Below are 17,579 nucleotides of genomic sequence, written 5' to 3' on the forward strand. Positions count from 1 at the left end.
AGGCACAAAACGCAAAGGAAGAATTTGACCATTTCAGGGGACGAAGTAAGCGTGGAGGGGCTGGGTAAGGCCAACGTCAGAAGCTGCCACAGACTGGGTCTCAAGTTCCCCCAGGCTAGAAAGGAGGGAGACTGAGGGAGGGGCCCGGCTTTCTTCCTGGTTCAGGCCGGGGAGTCCATGCCAGGTAGCAGAGACTCCAAATTCCTGGCAGAACCTAGGATTTCCATGCCCAGAAGTCTCCAGAAAGCTTCCACGCAGGGCTGGCTCCCCGCCGCCAGGTGGCGCTGTATGACAACTGGAACCTGACTTTGAAACCAAGACCTGGCTGCGCAAGTCCTGCTGGGCTATCGGGGAAGCCCCTGGGGTCGCTCCATTCCTGCGCCATTCCTCCAGCCCACGTTTTGTGTGGCTTGATTTTGGGACTCCACTTACTACGTTATGTTAATTAGAAACTCAGGCCTCCTTCACACAAAGCCTCTATTGACCATTCCAGAAGTTCCTGAGCCCAGGAGGAATCAGGGAGTGGGAGTGTGGGGAGGTGCCAGGCACCCAGGAGTCACACGCGTGTCCTTGGCCTCCTGCTGGTCACCTAACGACAGTCACGCCGAGTTCCTGGTGGGCCTCGGGAGGTAGAAATATAAACCAAGTCAGCCCCAGGTCCCTCGGTGGCGCCGGCTAGGCACAAAAATGGAATTCCAGAAGCACTGTTCAGATCAAATTAAGAAACAGCTTTGTAGCAGAGCCTCGGTGTGCTTTTAACCTATGGTTCGCCAAGAACTTCCAGAGCGTTCTTCCTCCACTCATCATAACCCTCCTGTGTCCTGCACCTGGCAGGGTCCACCCCCCCCAAACGCTGTCCAGGAGTCTTCTCCAGATGCCCTCGGATTAACTCCCCATCTATTCTGCCTCCTTCCGTTGTAAACTGCGTGTGGACCCCTCGCAGTGACACTGGAGAGGAGCCAATAAAGGGCCCGCTTTGTATGGTTCCTCTCAGGGCTGCGCCCCGAGCCCTGTCTGCCCCGTGACTTGCAGGCCTTCTGCGAACTTCTCTCCCCGAGTCCCGCCTCCCGTGAGCCCAACCGGAAGGAGACGCCTCTGAGAACCGGCCCAGTCTGTTCTGTCTCCGAGTCAGCACCCCTTACACTCATCATCCCTCCTGTGTCCTGCACCTGGCAGGGTCCACCCCCCCAACCGCTGTCCAGGAGTCTTCTCCAGATGCCCTCGGATTAACTCCCCATCTATTCTGCCTCCTTCCGTTGTAAACTGCGTGTGGACCCCTCGCAGTGACACTGGAGAGGAGCCAATAAAGGGCCCGCTTTGTATGGTTCCTCTCAGGGCTGCGCCCCGAGCCCTGTCTGCCCCGTGACTTGCAGGCCTTCTGCGAACTTCTCTCCCCGAGTCCCGCCTCCCGTGAGCCCAACCGGAAGGAGACGCCTCTGAGAACCGGCCCAGTCTGTTCTGTCTCCGAGTCAGCACCCCTTTCAAATTACTGATGGCGAATGAAACAGGATGAGGAGCAAGTGGAGCGGGGACCCCCGAAAGAGCCAGCAGGTGCGTGCCCCAGATCAAAGCAGTTCTTCACGAGAGGAACCTCTGCCCCAGTTACTCCGCAGCACCTGCCGGAGTCCGGGCCTGAGCTCTGCCTCCAGGGCCCGAGGAGGACTCGGCCATTCGCTTCCAGCTTGGCAGCTTTCTCATCTGCAGAATGGGGGCACTTGGCAAACCCACCTCAGGGTCACTGGGCAGATTCGGCCAATGGATGAGGAAGTGGTGAACGTTACATGTGTTTCGGACGGTGCCGGACACTTGCTCTGTGCCAGGTAGTGATCAGCTGCCCTTTTATTACGTCAGACGAACGGAAGGAACAGCCCCTCTCTGCTTCTCCCCTTCTCTGCCTCCCCGTCCTCCCTCCCTCTCCTCCCCTGTCCTACTGCTCTTCCTGTCTCCCTCTTTCACTACCTGTCTGATGATCTGTGGTAGCACTTTGGTATCCTTCTCAGGCAGGAGCTTTGCTTTCTGCACTTCAGCTTGAACCTCTAGAGAGGTGAAAATGTGGGTTGCTGGGGCACTGCTTCTTAGGGTTGTTCTGAGGTTAGGCGAGACCCTCATGAAATAACTACATACACGGTTTAGCACAGAGGTAGCTGTTGTCTCTCTGTCCCTCCTTTACAGAGCGGCCAAGGTCATCTTCGACACCCAGGACGCCATTGTCCCCATGGCTCCCATTTTCTTCGCTGAGTCACCACCAGAGAATGTTTTCTGCACAGTGTTTTGCTCCTTCTCCTTCTAAGCAGTTTCTCCTTCCTTCGGCTGTTGTCTTCCCGCCCACTCTGTTGGTTTGCTTGGGACGCCATGAAAAATATCACATGAAGAGTGACTTAGACAACAGAAGTTGATTTTCTCATCATGCTGGAAGTTGGAAGTCCAAGATCAAGGTATTAGCAAGGTTGGTTTCTCCAGAGGCCTCTTTGTGTGGCTGCTTTTCAATGTGTGCACATGGCACCTTTCTTTGTGTGTATGGATTCTTGGTGTCTTTTCATTGTATTTGAAGGACTCCAGTCACCTCTACCTTTGTGCCCTCATTTAACCTGAAATCCCTCTTTAAAGACCCTGACTACAGCCATATAGGGGATTAGGGTCCTAATAGGATGAGCTTTGGGGGATGTGATTCAGCCCATAACACTCTCATGTGACACTGATAATACCCTAGCTTGCTTTGCAATCACTTGTGCACTCAGAAAATATAGCTACAATGTTTGTGCTTGAGTAGACAACTATTTGGCAATTATAACTCCCTCTCTCCCACCTCTGTAGGAACATTTCCCTGCATCCAACTTTGGGTTTGGCTGTGTGACTTGCTTTGGCCGATAGAAAGCAAGCAGATGTGTGCAAGAGTGTGCAATGTGCTTCTGAGATAAGAGCTGTCCCATCCAGCTATTTCCTTTCCCCCTGTTCCACAGCATGCTTTAGAAGCTTCCGGTCCAACAAGAATAAAAGACCTGGAGTGGACCTGACCCAGGTTGCATCCTGAACTGAGCCCAGCTGAACTCCTTCTGCCCTGCAGATGAGGAAGATGGTGCTTGCTCTTGGCATCTCTGAGCTTTGCAGTGGTTTGTTATGCAAGATCGGTCACACAACAGCTGACGAATGCAATCCTGAGTGTCTACTGACTTTATCCCATATTCTGGAACCAATGCATTAGCTCACGTGCCTTTCATAAGGCCTCTGGTGCACTTATTTCCTCATTTGATAGATGAAGAAATTGAAACTCAAGAGTGGAATGCCTAGAATCACATGGCCAGGCAGTAGCAGAGCCAGGATCTGAACCCAGGCTGATATGATGCCTGTATTGTGTGCACTGTGTTAGATTTCCATTGCCATGGCAAAATACATGAGGCAGATCAACTGAGAAGAGGAAGGATGGATTTTGGCTTAAGACTTCCAAATTTTCAGTCTATGGTCCCTTGGCTGGTAGCTTTGGAGCGTGGAGGGAAAGCACACAGCAGAAGCTTGTGCCAGAGTACTTCACAGTGCTTAGAAAGCAACAAGGAAGAGGAGTAAAAGGTCAGGATCCCAGTGTGTTCCTCAGGGACACCCTTCCCAGTGATTTTCTTCCTCCAACCAGATGTTACCTCCTGAGGTGTCCCCTGCCTCCCAGTGGCACCATGTGCTGAGGACCAAGCCTTGAACACTTGGGCCTGTTGAGGACCGCCCAGATCCAAGCCGTAAATGCACTGATGCTGTGAGTGCCCGGAGGGAAGGGCAGTCACTTTCATCTGAGCTGGAACTAGGATCTCCTGGCTTTTGACTTGCCCTTTAAGGAATGCTCGAAAACACAGACAACTACTAGTATTTGTAGCATCTTTCCAAACTACCCTGGGGATAGGGGATGTGGATCTAGGGGATGTAGGAGCAAGTGCCATTGAACTGCTGTCATTTTGAGATGTGGCAAATCAGCCTGTGAAGCCTCTTGGAGCTGGAGAATGAATCTCCCAAATCTCACCACCCACACTTTTCAATGACTTTCCCATACTCGTCTGCCGTACCCTACCAGCCCAGCAGCCACCATGCATTTCTTTATCTTCATCTTTTCCTTCCCTGTGTCTTCCTTCTCCGTTTTTTCCTACCTGTTGGCTGGTTTGGGGGCATATGGTTGAATCAATTAATAGAGGATTTGCAGAGTCACAAGTGCAGTTATTAAAGGATGGTGTAATTAACTTCTTCAGACTAATTGAAAATTTTCATTTAGAAGAAGCAGCCAAGTGCCTCCTTGCTTAAACGGCTTCCTCACATAAAAAAGCCCTGATGAAAAGACTCTTTAATGTGTACCCATAAACCCGAGACCTCTGAGGCTGCTGCAAAACTTTGCAAAAAGAAATAAAATTATTTCTCGCCCCTTCATTCCTCCCTTAAACCATCTTAATGGTTATAAAAAGTCCTCATTGTGCTGTGCTGCTCTGCAGGTACAGAAAAAGGTCAGGAGAAATGGGCTGGAGGATAGAGGCTCTGATGTGATGAGCTTTTTGGTTGTGAGAGTGAAAAGCAATAGTAGCCTCATGGCTCTTCCTTGCCATGTAGGATTTTCAGGCCAGGCCTCTAGGCCCATCGGGTAGGGCTTGGCCATCTGGACCACTCATATGCTCCAAGCTTGTCTAATCAAATGCCTGGACTTCCTGGTCACAGGACATAATTGGTTCAGAGGTTATCATGTGACTCCTTAAATGGACCAGTGGTGCACAATCTGAAATCTTTGCTGGGATTAGAGAACAAAGGAAGTCAATTTCAACTGAGATTCTAAATTGCAAGAGCTTGGCCTGGACCTGTTGGTAGCCATCTTCCATAGGGAAGGGAATAAAGCCAGTGCTTGGGAAAGCTGGGTCGGGGGTGGATGCCACAGGGACCCTCTGGGCCTGGATCCTTCTCTGACTAAATTATCCTAGGCCCTGAACCTTCTTGTTGTGTGTGCCAGCATATTTAAAGGGTCATCTTTCCTCCCTGATTGGAGAAGGTTCTGTCTTTCCGATTTAAGAGATAAACAGCAATCTCAGAAGAAAGTGCTGGCCTTGGGTACCAAGAAAGGGCAGGCTGTGCTGCTCGCAGCAGGGAGAGAGGCAGAGCCTCTGCTCCTGGGTGTGAGGACAGGAGGTTCTGGAAGCCCAGCAAACACAGTTGGTGACCTCCAGCAGAATGGCCGTGGTCCTGGGATCTGTAGCCAGAAGACTCAGTGCGAAGTCCCGTTCTGTTACCAGCTCCAGGAAGCCTGATTTGGGGGAAAGTGCATGGCGCTTTGTGAGCTTGGAAATGACGACTGTGACGACCTCATGATCATGAGCCGAGGGTAGTGCGGGCTCGCATCCATGGAGTGCTCAGTTTGGTGATAAAAATATTGCCTGTAATTGCTGCAGGCAGGGTTTGTGCGACTACTGTATTTAATGGAGAATTTAGGTAGTCAGAAGTGACCACTAGGGGGCTCAGCCCTTCGGTAAGAAGAGTTTTTAGTCGTGAGAAAGTCAGTTCTGTCACATGTCTACTAATCACGTTCTTGTTCACACTTCTCACAGGGAAAGCGGTTTGGATTTCGGGATGATTGCGGCTGTCACGTGTCGATGCTGTGCAGAGCCTTGCGCGTGGTGGCTGCAGATGGTTTCCGGTTCCACCAGGCGGCGCAGGCTGCAGTGAGAAAGATTCTCTGGGTGACTGCACGATTCTTCAGGCCAGGAGTATTGGTGATGGAAGACCTGTGCTGACAGTTTAGAGCAGCGGGATAGCGGTCTACAGCCTAACTCCTGCAGGCAGCTGCAGAACTGTAGCTGAATGATAAAGATCACTGTTTAATCCCTACAAGAACACCGCATGGTAGACGTGATTATTTTCTCCATTTTACACTAAGAGGAAAAAATGCTTAGAGGGGTTGTGGTGTTGTCAAGGAGGCACCTGGCACATGAGAACGGGAGATGCTTTCTTTTGTAATACTGGGGATCAAGCCCAGGGGGTGCTGAGTTACATCTCCAGCTCCTTTAAAATTTTAATTTGAGACAAGTTTTCCCTAAATTTACTGGCTGGCCTTCAGCTTTTGATCTTCCTGCCTCAGCTTCCTAAGTAGTTTGTATTGCCAAGGGAGGTCTCAATGGTTTCACCATGGAGCTATCAGATCTCTGAGTTTGACTGGGTCTCAGTAAACCAAAAGGAAGTGCTGCATCCAGAAGAGGACCTGTGTCAGTGCTTCCTTCAAAAAATCCTGGTCTTTCTCCAGCAAGAGAAGCATTAGCAGTTCTTCTAAGGAGCAAGAAAAGGTCCCAGGTGGTTCCATGGCTTCTGTCCCATTGTGGTTTGCAAATGATAGTTGGTAAATATTTGTAGGATGTGTAACTGATTGGCTCTAAAAGAACTTCTGCACCTGACAAGTGTTGTGTCCCCATGCACAAATCCAGGAGGTAATTTAGCCTGAACTTTACATTTGTGGGATTGAGGTCAGATTGCCTGGTTTCAAATCCTGGCCTCTTCATTTTCACCCAGTATGACTTTGTCCCAATTACTTGACCTTTTTCAGCCTCATATCGTAGTCTATAAAGTGACATATTAGCTGCTTTTCTCTTTGCTGAGAAAAAATTGCCCAATTTTATAAGTTAAAGGAGGAAAAGTTTATTTTAGCTTATGATTTGTAGAAGTTTCAGGCCATAGTTGGCTGGCTCCGAAGCAGGCTAGTGTGGCAGAGGAGAAACAGCCCATGGCAAAGCAGGACAGGCAGAATGCAGCAAGCAGAAGACCTGCCTCTCCCTTTTATTCCTTCCAGGCTACATGCCCTTTGAGTAGTGCCACCCACACTCACGGTGAGCCACCATTCATCCCAGCACCACACCCTTAATCCACACTTGCACACCATAATCCAGCCACCTTGGAGACTCCCCACCTATGACTACATGAGGCTTTGAGAGGACACATAAAAACAAGTCATAAAAGTGGAGATCCTAGAAATGACCATGTCAATATAGCATTGTGGTGCATATTGAATGAAAAAATGCTTTATGTCTGGCATCTAGTGAGTGCGCAGGGAATGCTAATTCTTACCACAATCGCAGCTTCCTTCCTTTAACCTCACTGTGAAGGTGGAAGGGATCCAGTTCTCCTCCCTATCATGGAGTCATCCACTGTAATTATTATCACTTACTCCCATTATCCTTTTCTCCTTCTCCTAGACATGCAGGGAAATGCCAATTTAATTTTAAATTAGCATTTCTCCTTGCCTCTCTACCTAGGCCTGTGTCATTATCGTGGCTGTTTGGTGTTTATGTGAAAAAGCTCTTTGGTTAATAATATAGTATTGGATTGCTGTTGAGCACCAATTGTGAAGGAGCCAACAGCACTAAGTAAAGTAAACACAGCCATAACCTTTTCTTCTCTGTGCCTCTTGTGCTGCCTGAAAGGAGCACACAGCGCCTCTTTTTTTCATAGCTAACTCATAAACGGAAGGATCAGGTCATAAACACTGTGGGGCTGATAGGTTTCCAGGGAGTCTGAGAAAGAGAGGAGGAGGCGGCCAGAAAGCCAGAGTGGGGCGCAAGGGAGCCTTGAAACTGTGGGTGCATTGCCCTTTTGCAGTCAGGGAAGGAGGGTGGCTCCCAGTGCACCCTAACCGAGGAAGGATACACTCTAGACCACAAGGGGAGGCTGGCTTATAACATGGACAGCACCAGCAGGTCCTGACTTTTAGGGTGTGTACCCAAACTGCGGGGGCTCATGACACTTAGAGTGGGCAGAAATCTTTGCAAGGGTCCTGTATTTGCTGTGCCATCTGGAAAAAGTCAGGTTCCCTTCCTGGAGCTCAGTTTCTCCTCCTGCAGATGAATGGCTTGGTTCAGCTGACATTCATCACGTTCTCCATGCATCCCAGGCACAACTTCGGGACCTTTGTATGCATTAACTCCTTGGATCCTCACAACAAAACTTTCTGGCTTTGTAGGTGAATAAACCAAAGCATAAGTGCCCAGGGACAGGTGCAGAGCTGGGAGAGGATTAGGGCATTGGCTCTAACTGCCCTGCCACTGCCTGCTGCCGTGGCAGTGGAACTGCCACACCTGTGCCATGGGTTACCGCGCCATCTTTGTTCAGAGCAGGTGTGAGGATGCAGTGACGTTATACATGGTGCTGCCCACTTCCCTTGGGAACCACTCGCTCCTGTGGTTCTGGGCAGGTCGACCCCTCCAACTCTGGCCTCACCCACAATGACGCCACATTTCCTGGCAGCAACAGCTGGCTCAGGGATGGTCAAGTCTCCCCTGCTGGAGCCTAACATGACGACAGTGTCAGCCAAGGGAAGCTCTTCTGTCTCTGGGCCATCAACCTGCAGATGCAGGTGTGTGTTCTGGAGAGCCTCTGTGTGGAAACAGGGTGCTTGGGAATGAGGCAAAGAGGAGGGAGAAGCGATGGTGGAAGGAGGGAGAGAGAGAGAGAGAGATATGTCATCATTGCAGATGACATCAGTAGACTGCCTAGATCTTTCCGTGAGTAGTCTGATTAATTATTTGATCAATCTGTACCTTTTCTGCTTATCCCTCACTGAGATGTCTAGATGGATAAAGATTGAATTTCTTTCTCCCTTGGATCTCATTTTTTTGGGAGGTGGTAGGGACACACTCGGGAGTGTGGTCTTCCTAAATTTCTGCACCAGGCCAACGTGGCCAATGGCATTAAGCTTTCAGAGTTGGGGAAGGCTTCTTGACCCTCCGGTCATGGTCTGGTGCACAAGTGCTCTGTGCAGAGAGCCTTGGTGATGAGCAACAAAGCTGGCCACCGAAAGTCTGAGTCACTCAGCTCAGGTTGGCAAGAGCTTCTGGTAAGAGCCCTTCTGTCACTGTGCATGTCACCTGGGGCAGCCGTTAACCAGCAAGCGGGCGCAGAGGCTAACAGCTTCTGCAGAGATGTTGGGCTGTCGATAGCGCATAAGAGGCCAGAGTCCCTCAGGATCCCCTATTCTTGGCCACTCGCATGAATTGTGATCATCTCCCAGTGACTCCTGCTCTTTGCCCAGCAACTCCTACTCAGCTAAAATGTTACCTCCTTTCTTGGTATTTGTCCTTATCAGAGGCCACGATCACAGGTGTCATGGACACCACTGGAGCTCTGGTGCCATCCGCATCCCCTAGGATCCCTCTGGCTGTTCTGAGTGCCCCTGGCTGGCTTTGTGGACATCTGTATCTGATCCCTGCCCCTCTGTGAAGGGAAATTCCTCTCGTTCACTCAAACTATGCCAAGGAATGCCAGCAGTACTTGGGTCTGGGTCTCCTAAAGGGTTCTTGGCAAGATAGGCATGGGTGCGTGAGTCTGGCTCATTGGCCACGGCTCAGGGCGACACTGAGGTGTTACCTGCATCCCTGTGACCTCTGTGAGGCCAGGCAAAGCTACTCTCTGCACAACTTTGCTGGAGATCCCCTCCTGGCTCAGCTGCCTCCCCTTTTCTCTCCTGTTTCTGCCTTCTGCCTCCTGCTTGGTCTTTCAGGGGGCATTGTCTCCATACATCACCTTCATGTCCAGATACTCCACTTTCAATTCCCTGTCTTTGCTCTCCCCACACTGTACATTCCTCCTTTGCTGGTCTTATCAGAACCTTAAATTAGATACTTAATTATTTATTGCTGGGCCCTTCCAATAACATACTTTCTAGGGAGGCAAAGATCGTTGACTTTTTGGTTTTTGAATCTCTGGGGTGTAGAAGGGATATGCTGCTTGTTATTGTTATTTTATTAATATTACTTAAGGACAAGTCATAGGTCTCATCAACAGAGCGTAGTAGTAGATATATTTATATTCTCCACTTTATTTACCAAAGGGCTTTGTTGATATGAGATCAATGTTGATTGAATTAATCTATGATATTGATTATTAATATTTATTAAGTAATGTGGGGGAGGAAACTTATCTTTTCCTTTTACCTGTCTTGGGTTCATTAGGTAACAAAAGGCACATCACAAAACCAAAGCATACATATTTGTTTAATGGAAGTGTCTTAGTCACTTTCCTTGTCACTGAGACACAGTACCTGACACTCACAAATGGAAGGAGGAGAGGTTTATCCTGGCTCCAAGGCAGGAAGGTCATGGTGGCAGGGTCTGGACGAAGAGAACTGCTCATGTGGCCGGGAAGCAAGGAGAGAGTGAAGGGAAGAGCTGCAGAGGGAGATCACCCTTCCGGGTCACACCCTCACGAACTGCTTCTTTCTACCAGGCCCCGCCCCCTCATGACACATTCTGGTACTGAATTCATTACTAGGTGAATCCACTGATGAATATACTGCCCCATGGCCCATCACTTTCCAGAAGCCCTGCTTCTGAGAATATAAGCTTAGGGGGATATACTTGATCTAAACCATAACTTTCCTCCCTCAGCCCCCAAAAGACTAATGTATATCTCCTTGTGAAGAATACATTTAGTCCATCCCTAACAGTTGCCAAAATTTTAACAGTTCCAGCACTGGTAAAAAGTCCAAATCCAAATTACCCTATGTGATTCAAGGCAAACTCTTTGCTGTAAGCCCCTGTGAAAATAAGAAAGAAAGCTGGAAACACTTCCAACATGCAGTGGCCCAAGATAAACATTCCCATTCCAAAAGGGAGCAATAGGTGGATAGAAAAAAAAAATTGGAGCAAAGCAAGACTGAAACCCGAAAGGGCAAATATCAAATCTCATTGCTCCAGCACCCAGGGCAAGCGGTGGCAAGATGTGAATGTCAGAAGGCTTGGGCAGCCCTACTCCTTCAGCATTGGTGGCTGCAGCCCTCAGGGACTCTCTTGGGCAAGCTCCACTCACTGCCTGTGGGCTTCCTCAGTAGATGTCCCGGTTCCTGGTGTCCCCAGCTTCCTGAGGTCTCTACTGCACTTTTGGCTCCACTCACACATGTTCATGTACTGTCCCATCAGAAGCACACTACCTGGCCTCCCAGAACTTTGGAATTCTTGGTGGAAGCATCTCTGACCCTGAAACTCTTTCCTAATGCCAAGGCGTATGCCAGTTTGAATAGCAGCTGGGCCCCTTGGATCATGGCTGTAGCGGCCTCTGAATGCCTTTGAGTGAATGGCTCAACACTGTGGGCTGAATCTCAGGAAACTAATTCCCTAGGCAGCAATTCTCAAGCAGGGGGATAAGGGGCTGACTTCTTAAATGAAAGACTTACAGCTTTGCATCCCTGAGCCTTTGATGGGTGCAGCCTTGTGGATTCCTGAGATGCTCTCAAGGAATCTTTCATATTGTTCTGATAGAAATTAATTTGTTTCTTTTTAATGCTAATCTTTTCACCAATCATGTTTCCTTGGACAAAACTTTACAGGGTCCAACTTACAGGAGCTTCCTTTCTGGGCACCATTAAAATTTTTTCATATTATTCATCTCTGATCCTTGGTCCTGATTCTCATGATAAATCTTGCTAAAAGAAGCAAATGGTACCCATGCTACTGCCTGAATGTTGAGCTGCCTTAAAATTTTTCTCTGCCAGATTGATTAGTCCACTGCCCTTAATCTCAGTCTTCCTCAAAGTCTTAGGACATGAGTAACATGTAGTCAAATTTTTTTTGCCAAAGCATAATGCAGATGACCTACAGCTCAGCTACCAATGGAGTCTTTGTGTCCAGTGTTGGAACCTCCTGAGCCTAACCTTTACTATGTTTACTTCTATCAGCACAATGGTCTTCTGAACTCCAACTCACATCTCTCATCAAGCTCAGAGTACAGCATTCTAGGGCTTCTCCAGCTGGCATCTTCAAACCTTTCCAAAATCTTTCCATGAACCAGTTCCAAGGCTTCTAAACTGCATGGGCAACAACAACAATCTCACTTGTTGGTACTAAAATCTGCCTTAGTCATATTCTTTGTCATTGAGACACAATACTTGACTCCCACACATTGAAACAGGAAAAGTTTACTTTGGCTCATATTTTTTCAGTCCATAGTCATCTGGATTCAAGGAAGAGCATGGTAGAAGAGTGTGGATGAAGAAAGCTGCTCATGTGGTGGGCAGGAAGCAGAGAAAGAGAGGGAGAGAGAAAAAGTAGGAGCTGGGGAGGGAGAGACAGCCTTTCAGGACACATCACCGGTGAACTGCCTCTTACCAGGCTCTCCCTCCTAACAGCACATTCAACCACTGAACTCCTTAATGGAGAAATCCACAGATGAGTGTAGCATACTTTTATGACTTATAGATGTCTCCCCAAAGCCTCATGCACTCAAAAGAGGGGCTTTTGGAAGGTAATTAGATTATGGAGGCTTATAGCTGACTTGGTGTGGTCAGAAGAGGCAGGGCACTGTGGGTGTGGCTTGGAAGGGTTTATCTCCCTCTGGGGATCCTTCCTTTGGACCTCTCTGTTTCCCCGCCAGCATGACATGAGTAGCACTCCTCTGCTATGCACTTCTACCATGCTATCCTACCATGGAGCTAGGAGACTGTGGGTCTCTCCTTCCTTAAATTGTAGGTGTCAGGCACTGTGTCTCAGCAATGAGAAAGTGACTAAGACACATCCTCACCACCCAAAGCCCTGACTCAAGTTAAACCGGCATTGGAAAATGAAGACCTACAGCAATGATAAAGGTGGAGTGGTTTTAGAAGGGGCTCTGCTGGAGTGTTGACATTGTGGAGTATAAAAGGGCAAAGGGGGCATGAGGTATGTGCACTAAACTTGGGCAAGTCTAGTGAGGCCTGTTTGCTCATACTCTTCTTTGTCCCCATGTCTTTGGAGGTAAGGACCCTGAGTTTGGCAGGGCTGCCTCTGATGGTCTTTTCAGAGGTAGGTTGGAAAATTCTTCTAACAGAAGGTAAAATGTCTTTCCTGTGCATGCCATTCTCTAGTATTCCAAGGTACCATGTCTCACTAGGTCCTTACAGCCATGCTATGAGACAAGAACACATACCATCTCTATACTTTTGAGTCTGCATGGCAACAGAAAAGGCCATTGGCAGCTTCAGTCTTAGGTACCCTGAAATACCATTATCTTACTGGGACTAAGGTCTTCATCCATTTTTATTTCTGGAAATAAGGACTTTGATTGGCCTTTCCCGGGTCATATGCCCTATCTTAGGCCAATCACAATGTTTGAGGTCAGAAGATGCTTATTGGCCAATCTGAGTCACATGTCCATCTTGAATAAGGAGGCAGACCTAGATTTGAGTTTTGCTTATGAGAAGAGAAAGGGACAGTTTTTAGAGCAAAGATGATATTGCTAAAGGAAGAAGGGGGAAGAAATGTGGGCAGACAAAATCAGTTATGAGCTGAAAATATCATTACCATTTCCATCAATAAATTTGTTGTTAAGGACATGGAATTAACCAATGTATAATTTATAGGATTCTTTTCTTAGGGTTAATACATTTTTGCATTATGGAAAGAATTGTAAGATTTTCTGATGTGGCACCAATCCTTAAATGATGACCAATGGCTAGTGATGTTGTTCTTTGGGGACTAGGGTTTTGAATGGTTTTATCTTTAGTGTCTCTACCTGATTTTCCTTTTTTGCAGTGTTGGGTCTTGAAACCAGGTATTCACATTTGCTAGGCAAGTCCTCTACCACTGACTCTAACTCAGGTCTAATTAAAAATTCTAAAAAAGTAATGCAGTCATATAGATAAAATTTTAAAAAAGCTAATAAAAAGATAAGAAGTGGAGAATAATCCTCCTGTCCCTAATTTCCATGCCTCCCCTATAACCACTGTCTGTAGTTTCATGTCAATATTTCATATGATGTTTTTATTCACTGAAATAAATATATATTTTTGCCTTCTTAAAACAAGTCATCTAGCTGTATATATATTGTTCTGCATCTGCTTCTACTTTCCATATTTGAATATAAAGGGCTTATTTGTTCTTTTTTCAGCTTGTTACTACTCCGTTACCTGGTTCCCCTGTGATGAATTTAGCCAGTCCTCTGTGGAGGTGTTGCCAATCCATTGAGGGTTCTTTGCTTGATTCAGATAGAAATCACGAGCGGCAAAGTGTAGCTCTGCCAGTGGCCCTGACGCCATAGGGTGATGCCAGATGGTGCTGGACTCCATCAGCTGACACAGCTGCCTGCTGGTCTTTGCCTCTGCTGTACCAGATGCCACAGGTAGACAGCTGGTTGGTCCCGTCCGTTGCTGCTCTTTGCTGGCTGCTGGTCTCCGGAGCTCTGCAGGGTTGGTGGCCCCTCGTGTTTGATGCTCTTTCTTTAGAGATGACTGCTCTGCTAGCCATGAGATTTATAGGACCTTCCAAGTCTACACTGCCCTAGAAATAAATTACAAGCAGATTTACAGGACTGCTGGAGTAAGCCTTATCTTAGACCCACGCAGAAGCACAGAGGGTCAGTATACCAGAAGGAGCCCTTGGATGCCAACCAGAGAAGTGTTAGGGGAGAGCTGCTCACACAGCTGCTGCGGGGCGGCCAGTGGCCCAAGTACAGACCTGTAACTGGTTCAGATTTGGCCTGCTGATTGACCCAAGTGCAGGCTTGTGATTGGTTCAAGCGGGTGCCGTGGCAGGGATTCAGTGAGGCGGGGAGCTGTGCAAGCTGTTGCATAACGTGGGAAAAATGGCGGGGCTGAAACCGAGGAAACTTCTGGAGGGCTGGCTGAGTTCCTGACTTCCTGTTGGGCTTGGGCGAGGTAGGGATGTTGACAGTGAGTCCAGATCCCTCCCAGATCTCAGCCAACTCAGGGTGGCCCGTCCCCTTCCCACATGACAAGATCAAGGAGGGGCACCGCGGCTGACAGTGAGCTGCTAAACGGGCAGGGAGGGCACCCAGGCAGTGGTCCCTGTTCCCTGGGGAAGGGGGCAGCTGAGGGGGAGAGAAGGGAAGTGAGCGGGAGTGCGGCCTGACAGCCACTGGAGCTAGGCAGGCAGGGGAACGAGGAAAGACTGGGAACTTCCGGTCTGTCTGAGAGGGTGGGGATCATGCCCTCTACAGCTTGCTCTTATTTAGAAAGAGCACAGCAGTGAATAACCTCAGGCACTGTTTGCTTTGCATATGTGTGATGACATATGTAAACTCACATCCATGAACAAATTCCCAGGAGTAGGGTTTACCACTGAGTTTACTGTGGGTCAACGGTAACGCGTTTCTAATTGCCAAATGTGTACAGAAAACTGTCTAAATTTAAATCTCACACGCAAGCCATGGTCTCCACGCCCCACACACCCAGCCCCACCCGCCCGAGGAATCACGGACATTTTTGACTCTAGCTGCTATGTCCAGTGAGAAGCGGTATCTCCTGTGTTCTCTGCCCTTCCCTCCCAGCCAAGGTTCACGTTTGTAGTGAGCGATCATTGATAACCACGAAACGGGCCAGCCCCGGAGATCTGCAAGACGGGGCAAAGGGTGTGTTAAGGGAACTTGCGAGGGAACGGAATTGAGAGCGATTGTAAACACAGAGATAATGAAAGCAAACATAAAGATGTTAGAGGCATGGTAGGGAAATTAAAAAAAAGAAAAAGCCGAAGCTGGGAAAATAAGTAGTTGGTAAGGAACACTGTTCAGATGAAACGGAAGTGTGTGGAAGACGGGGAGACGGTGACATTTTTGGACTCAGTCAAGGGGCTCACATGTTCCCAAGAAGTGGAAAACATTGCAGTTGAGGATCTTTGAAAGCCTGCAGTGATTTGCGCCTCTGAAACTGGGCCGCTGCGGCATCCGAGCGAGGTTGTGTGGGTTAATGACGGGAACAAAGACTCGCAGGAGGCCAGGTGACAATGCCTTCTGAAAGTGCTGCATGGAGAACATGCAGCTCCCGAAGTGAACGATGCTCCTCCCTGTCTCCGAGCCCCACCATGCCTGGGCCCCCTGTGACTGGACCCCCTGGGTGCCGCTGGGAGCCACAGACTATTCTAGATGCGTAGGAGAGGTCAGACCACATTCAGGAAGCATTTTCATTTCTTCAGCCAACTACCTAGAGACATCTAAAAGGAAAGGGATGCGAGTTTCCAAAACACTTCTTGTGGGCTGTGACTGCTTTTCTCATTTTAAACAAGTGCACACATCCATACCTGATGTTGTGTTGGTAATTTTATATTCTTTTTCTTAAAGAGGATTTGTAAAATTGTATAGTTCTTTCAAGGCTTAGACCTGCCTTAGATGAATCACTATTATTATTATAATCAGAAGACTTAGAAAGAGGCAAATGGTGTCCTCATTTCCCACAACATAATTTTAGAAAAATTATAGCCAGCCAAAGGGAAGCCAGTGCTTCCTTGAGCCCTTTGCTCCTTTCCCCCTTTAACTTCTCCCCTCTGGCCTGCTGCCCTACCTTTCTAGCTCAAGCGGGCTCTTCCAGATGCTATTCTAAGTGCTGGAAATATCAAATCCCCGCTGCCCCGGATCCTACATCGTAGTTGGAGCAGCAGACAAGGAAGCAGGGTATAAATCATGCATTTTGCATGGCGGTGAGCACTGCAAGCACAGCAGGTAAGAGTGGGGCACAGTAAGGGAGGCCGGGGTGGTGCAGGTCTGAGTCCTTTTCCAGTCGTGGCACTTCAGCGGAGCCCTGCGTGGTGAGCAGAGTCAGGCCCGGGGACCGCAGGATCGTTCGGTGGAGGTAGGAGCAGGTGGGAGGCTGAGGCGGAGAGAGCGGACCCATGAGGGACAGTGGCAGCTGGCAGCAGAGGGCGGGGCGGGAGCTGCAGGGCAGGCTGGTGCCGAGCCTGGGGCAGAGGCTGAGTCTGCGAGCTGACTGGCACACTGAGAAGACAACCCTAGGTTGCCGCGGTCCCACAGGTGCCTCTTGGAAAAAAGCATATCAGGTCACCCACGGTACTTCCTTTCTTGTGGTGATTATGAAAAAAACAAAATGAAACGAATCCTTGTAGACATCGTGGATGGTGCTTATAAAAGCATTTAAGGAGATAACTCAGGATAGTAAAATGTGGAGTAGATGGTAACGTTTTATCATAAATTTGCCACTATTTGGACAAGATATGGAGGCTAATACCCAGTTAGGTTCAGAGGATGCCTGCTTTTCAGAGTTCTAGGCAGCCAGTACCAGGAGGAAAGCTTACACGTTTGACATCGGGATCTGCACGACAAATAAAAATAAATGCACTTAAAATACATTGCCCTTTAAGACAAGTATTAATAAAGAGTAGCTTTTATTTCACCTTGTAGGTTGTTTCATATTTAGCACATTTAGGCATTTTTAAATCGCTAATTATTTAAAAGGTAAAAAAATGGACCCGGAATTGGTTTAAAAACATTCTAAGCAAGGGGAGCCCCAGTGAGCCCGATGTGACTGTGCGAAGGTAATTTCGCCCCTGAGAATGTTGATTCTGGCGTCGTACAAATCAGAGTAGGTTGCTTATAGGCGAGAGAAACTGATCTTGTTAAGTTGCAAAAGAGAGGATGGATGGGAAGGCTGGGGAGCTGCCGAGGGCAGAGGGCAGAGGGTCAGCAGGATGGGCTGGGTCAGGGGCTGGGCGCTGCAGAAGGTCTCGGTGGGGCCCGAAGAGCCCTTCTCGGGGAGACCCCTCCCTGACCCCAGGGAGCCCGGAGAGGCCTGGCTCGGGTGTGTGTGCTGCCCTCGACCGGCACACTCGAGGCGCAGGCCCACGGCCCAGCGGGAGCGCACGCGGGCA

The 17,579-nt window shown here is 48.7% G+C and overlaps 1 protein-coding gene across 5 annotated transcripts in view; it reads left to right on the plus strand.

The window, feature by feature from the left end:
• Positions 1–1,887: 1,887 nt before the first annotated feature.
• Cbln4 (cerebellin 4 precursor) overlaps positions 1,888–17,579 on the plus strand; it is a 153,323-nt gene continuing 137,631 nt past the window's right edge. Inside the window, exons 1-4 of one of the 5 annotated variants that reach the window (XM_010628826.3) lie at positions 1,888–2,052; positions 2,173–2,446; positions 2,961–3,742; positions 5,562–5,856. In XM_010628826.3, the coding sequence (XP_010627128.1) occupies positions 5,854–5,856 (3 nt within the window). In that variant the 5' untranslated portion in view covers positions 1,888–2,052; positions 2,173–2,446; positions 2,961–3,742; positions 5,562–5,853. The remainder of the gene's footprint in view (positions 2,053–2,172; positions 2,447–2,960; positions 3,743–5,561; positions 5,857–17,579) is intronic. The other 4 variants (XM_010628822.3, XM_010628823.3, XM_010628824.3 and 1 more) reach the window with 4 other exon arrangements.

Source organism: Fukomys damarensis, unplaced genomic scaffold (assembly GCF_012274545.1).
Source record: "Fukomys damarensis isolate Sample0158 unplaced genomic scaffold, DMR_v1.0_HiC HiC_scaffold_22, whole genome shotgun sequence".
NCBI classification, from domain to species: Eukaryota; Metazoa; Chordata; class Mammalia; order Rodentia; family Bathyergidae; genus Fukomys; species Fukomys damarensis.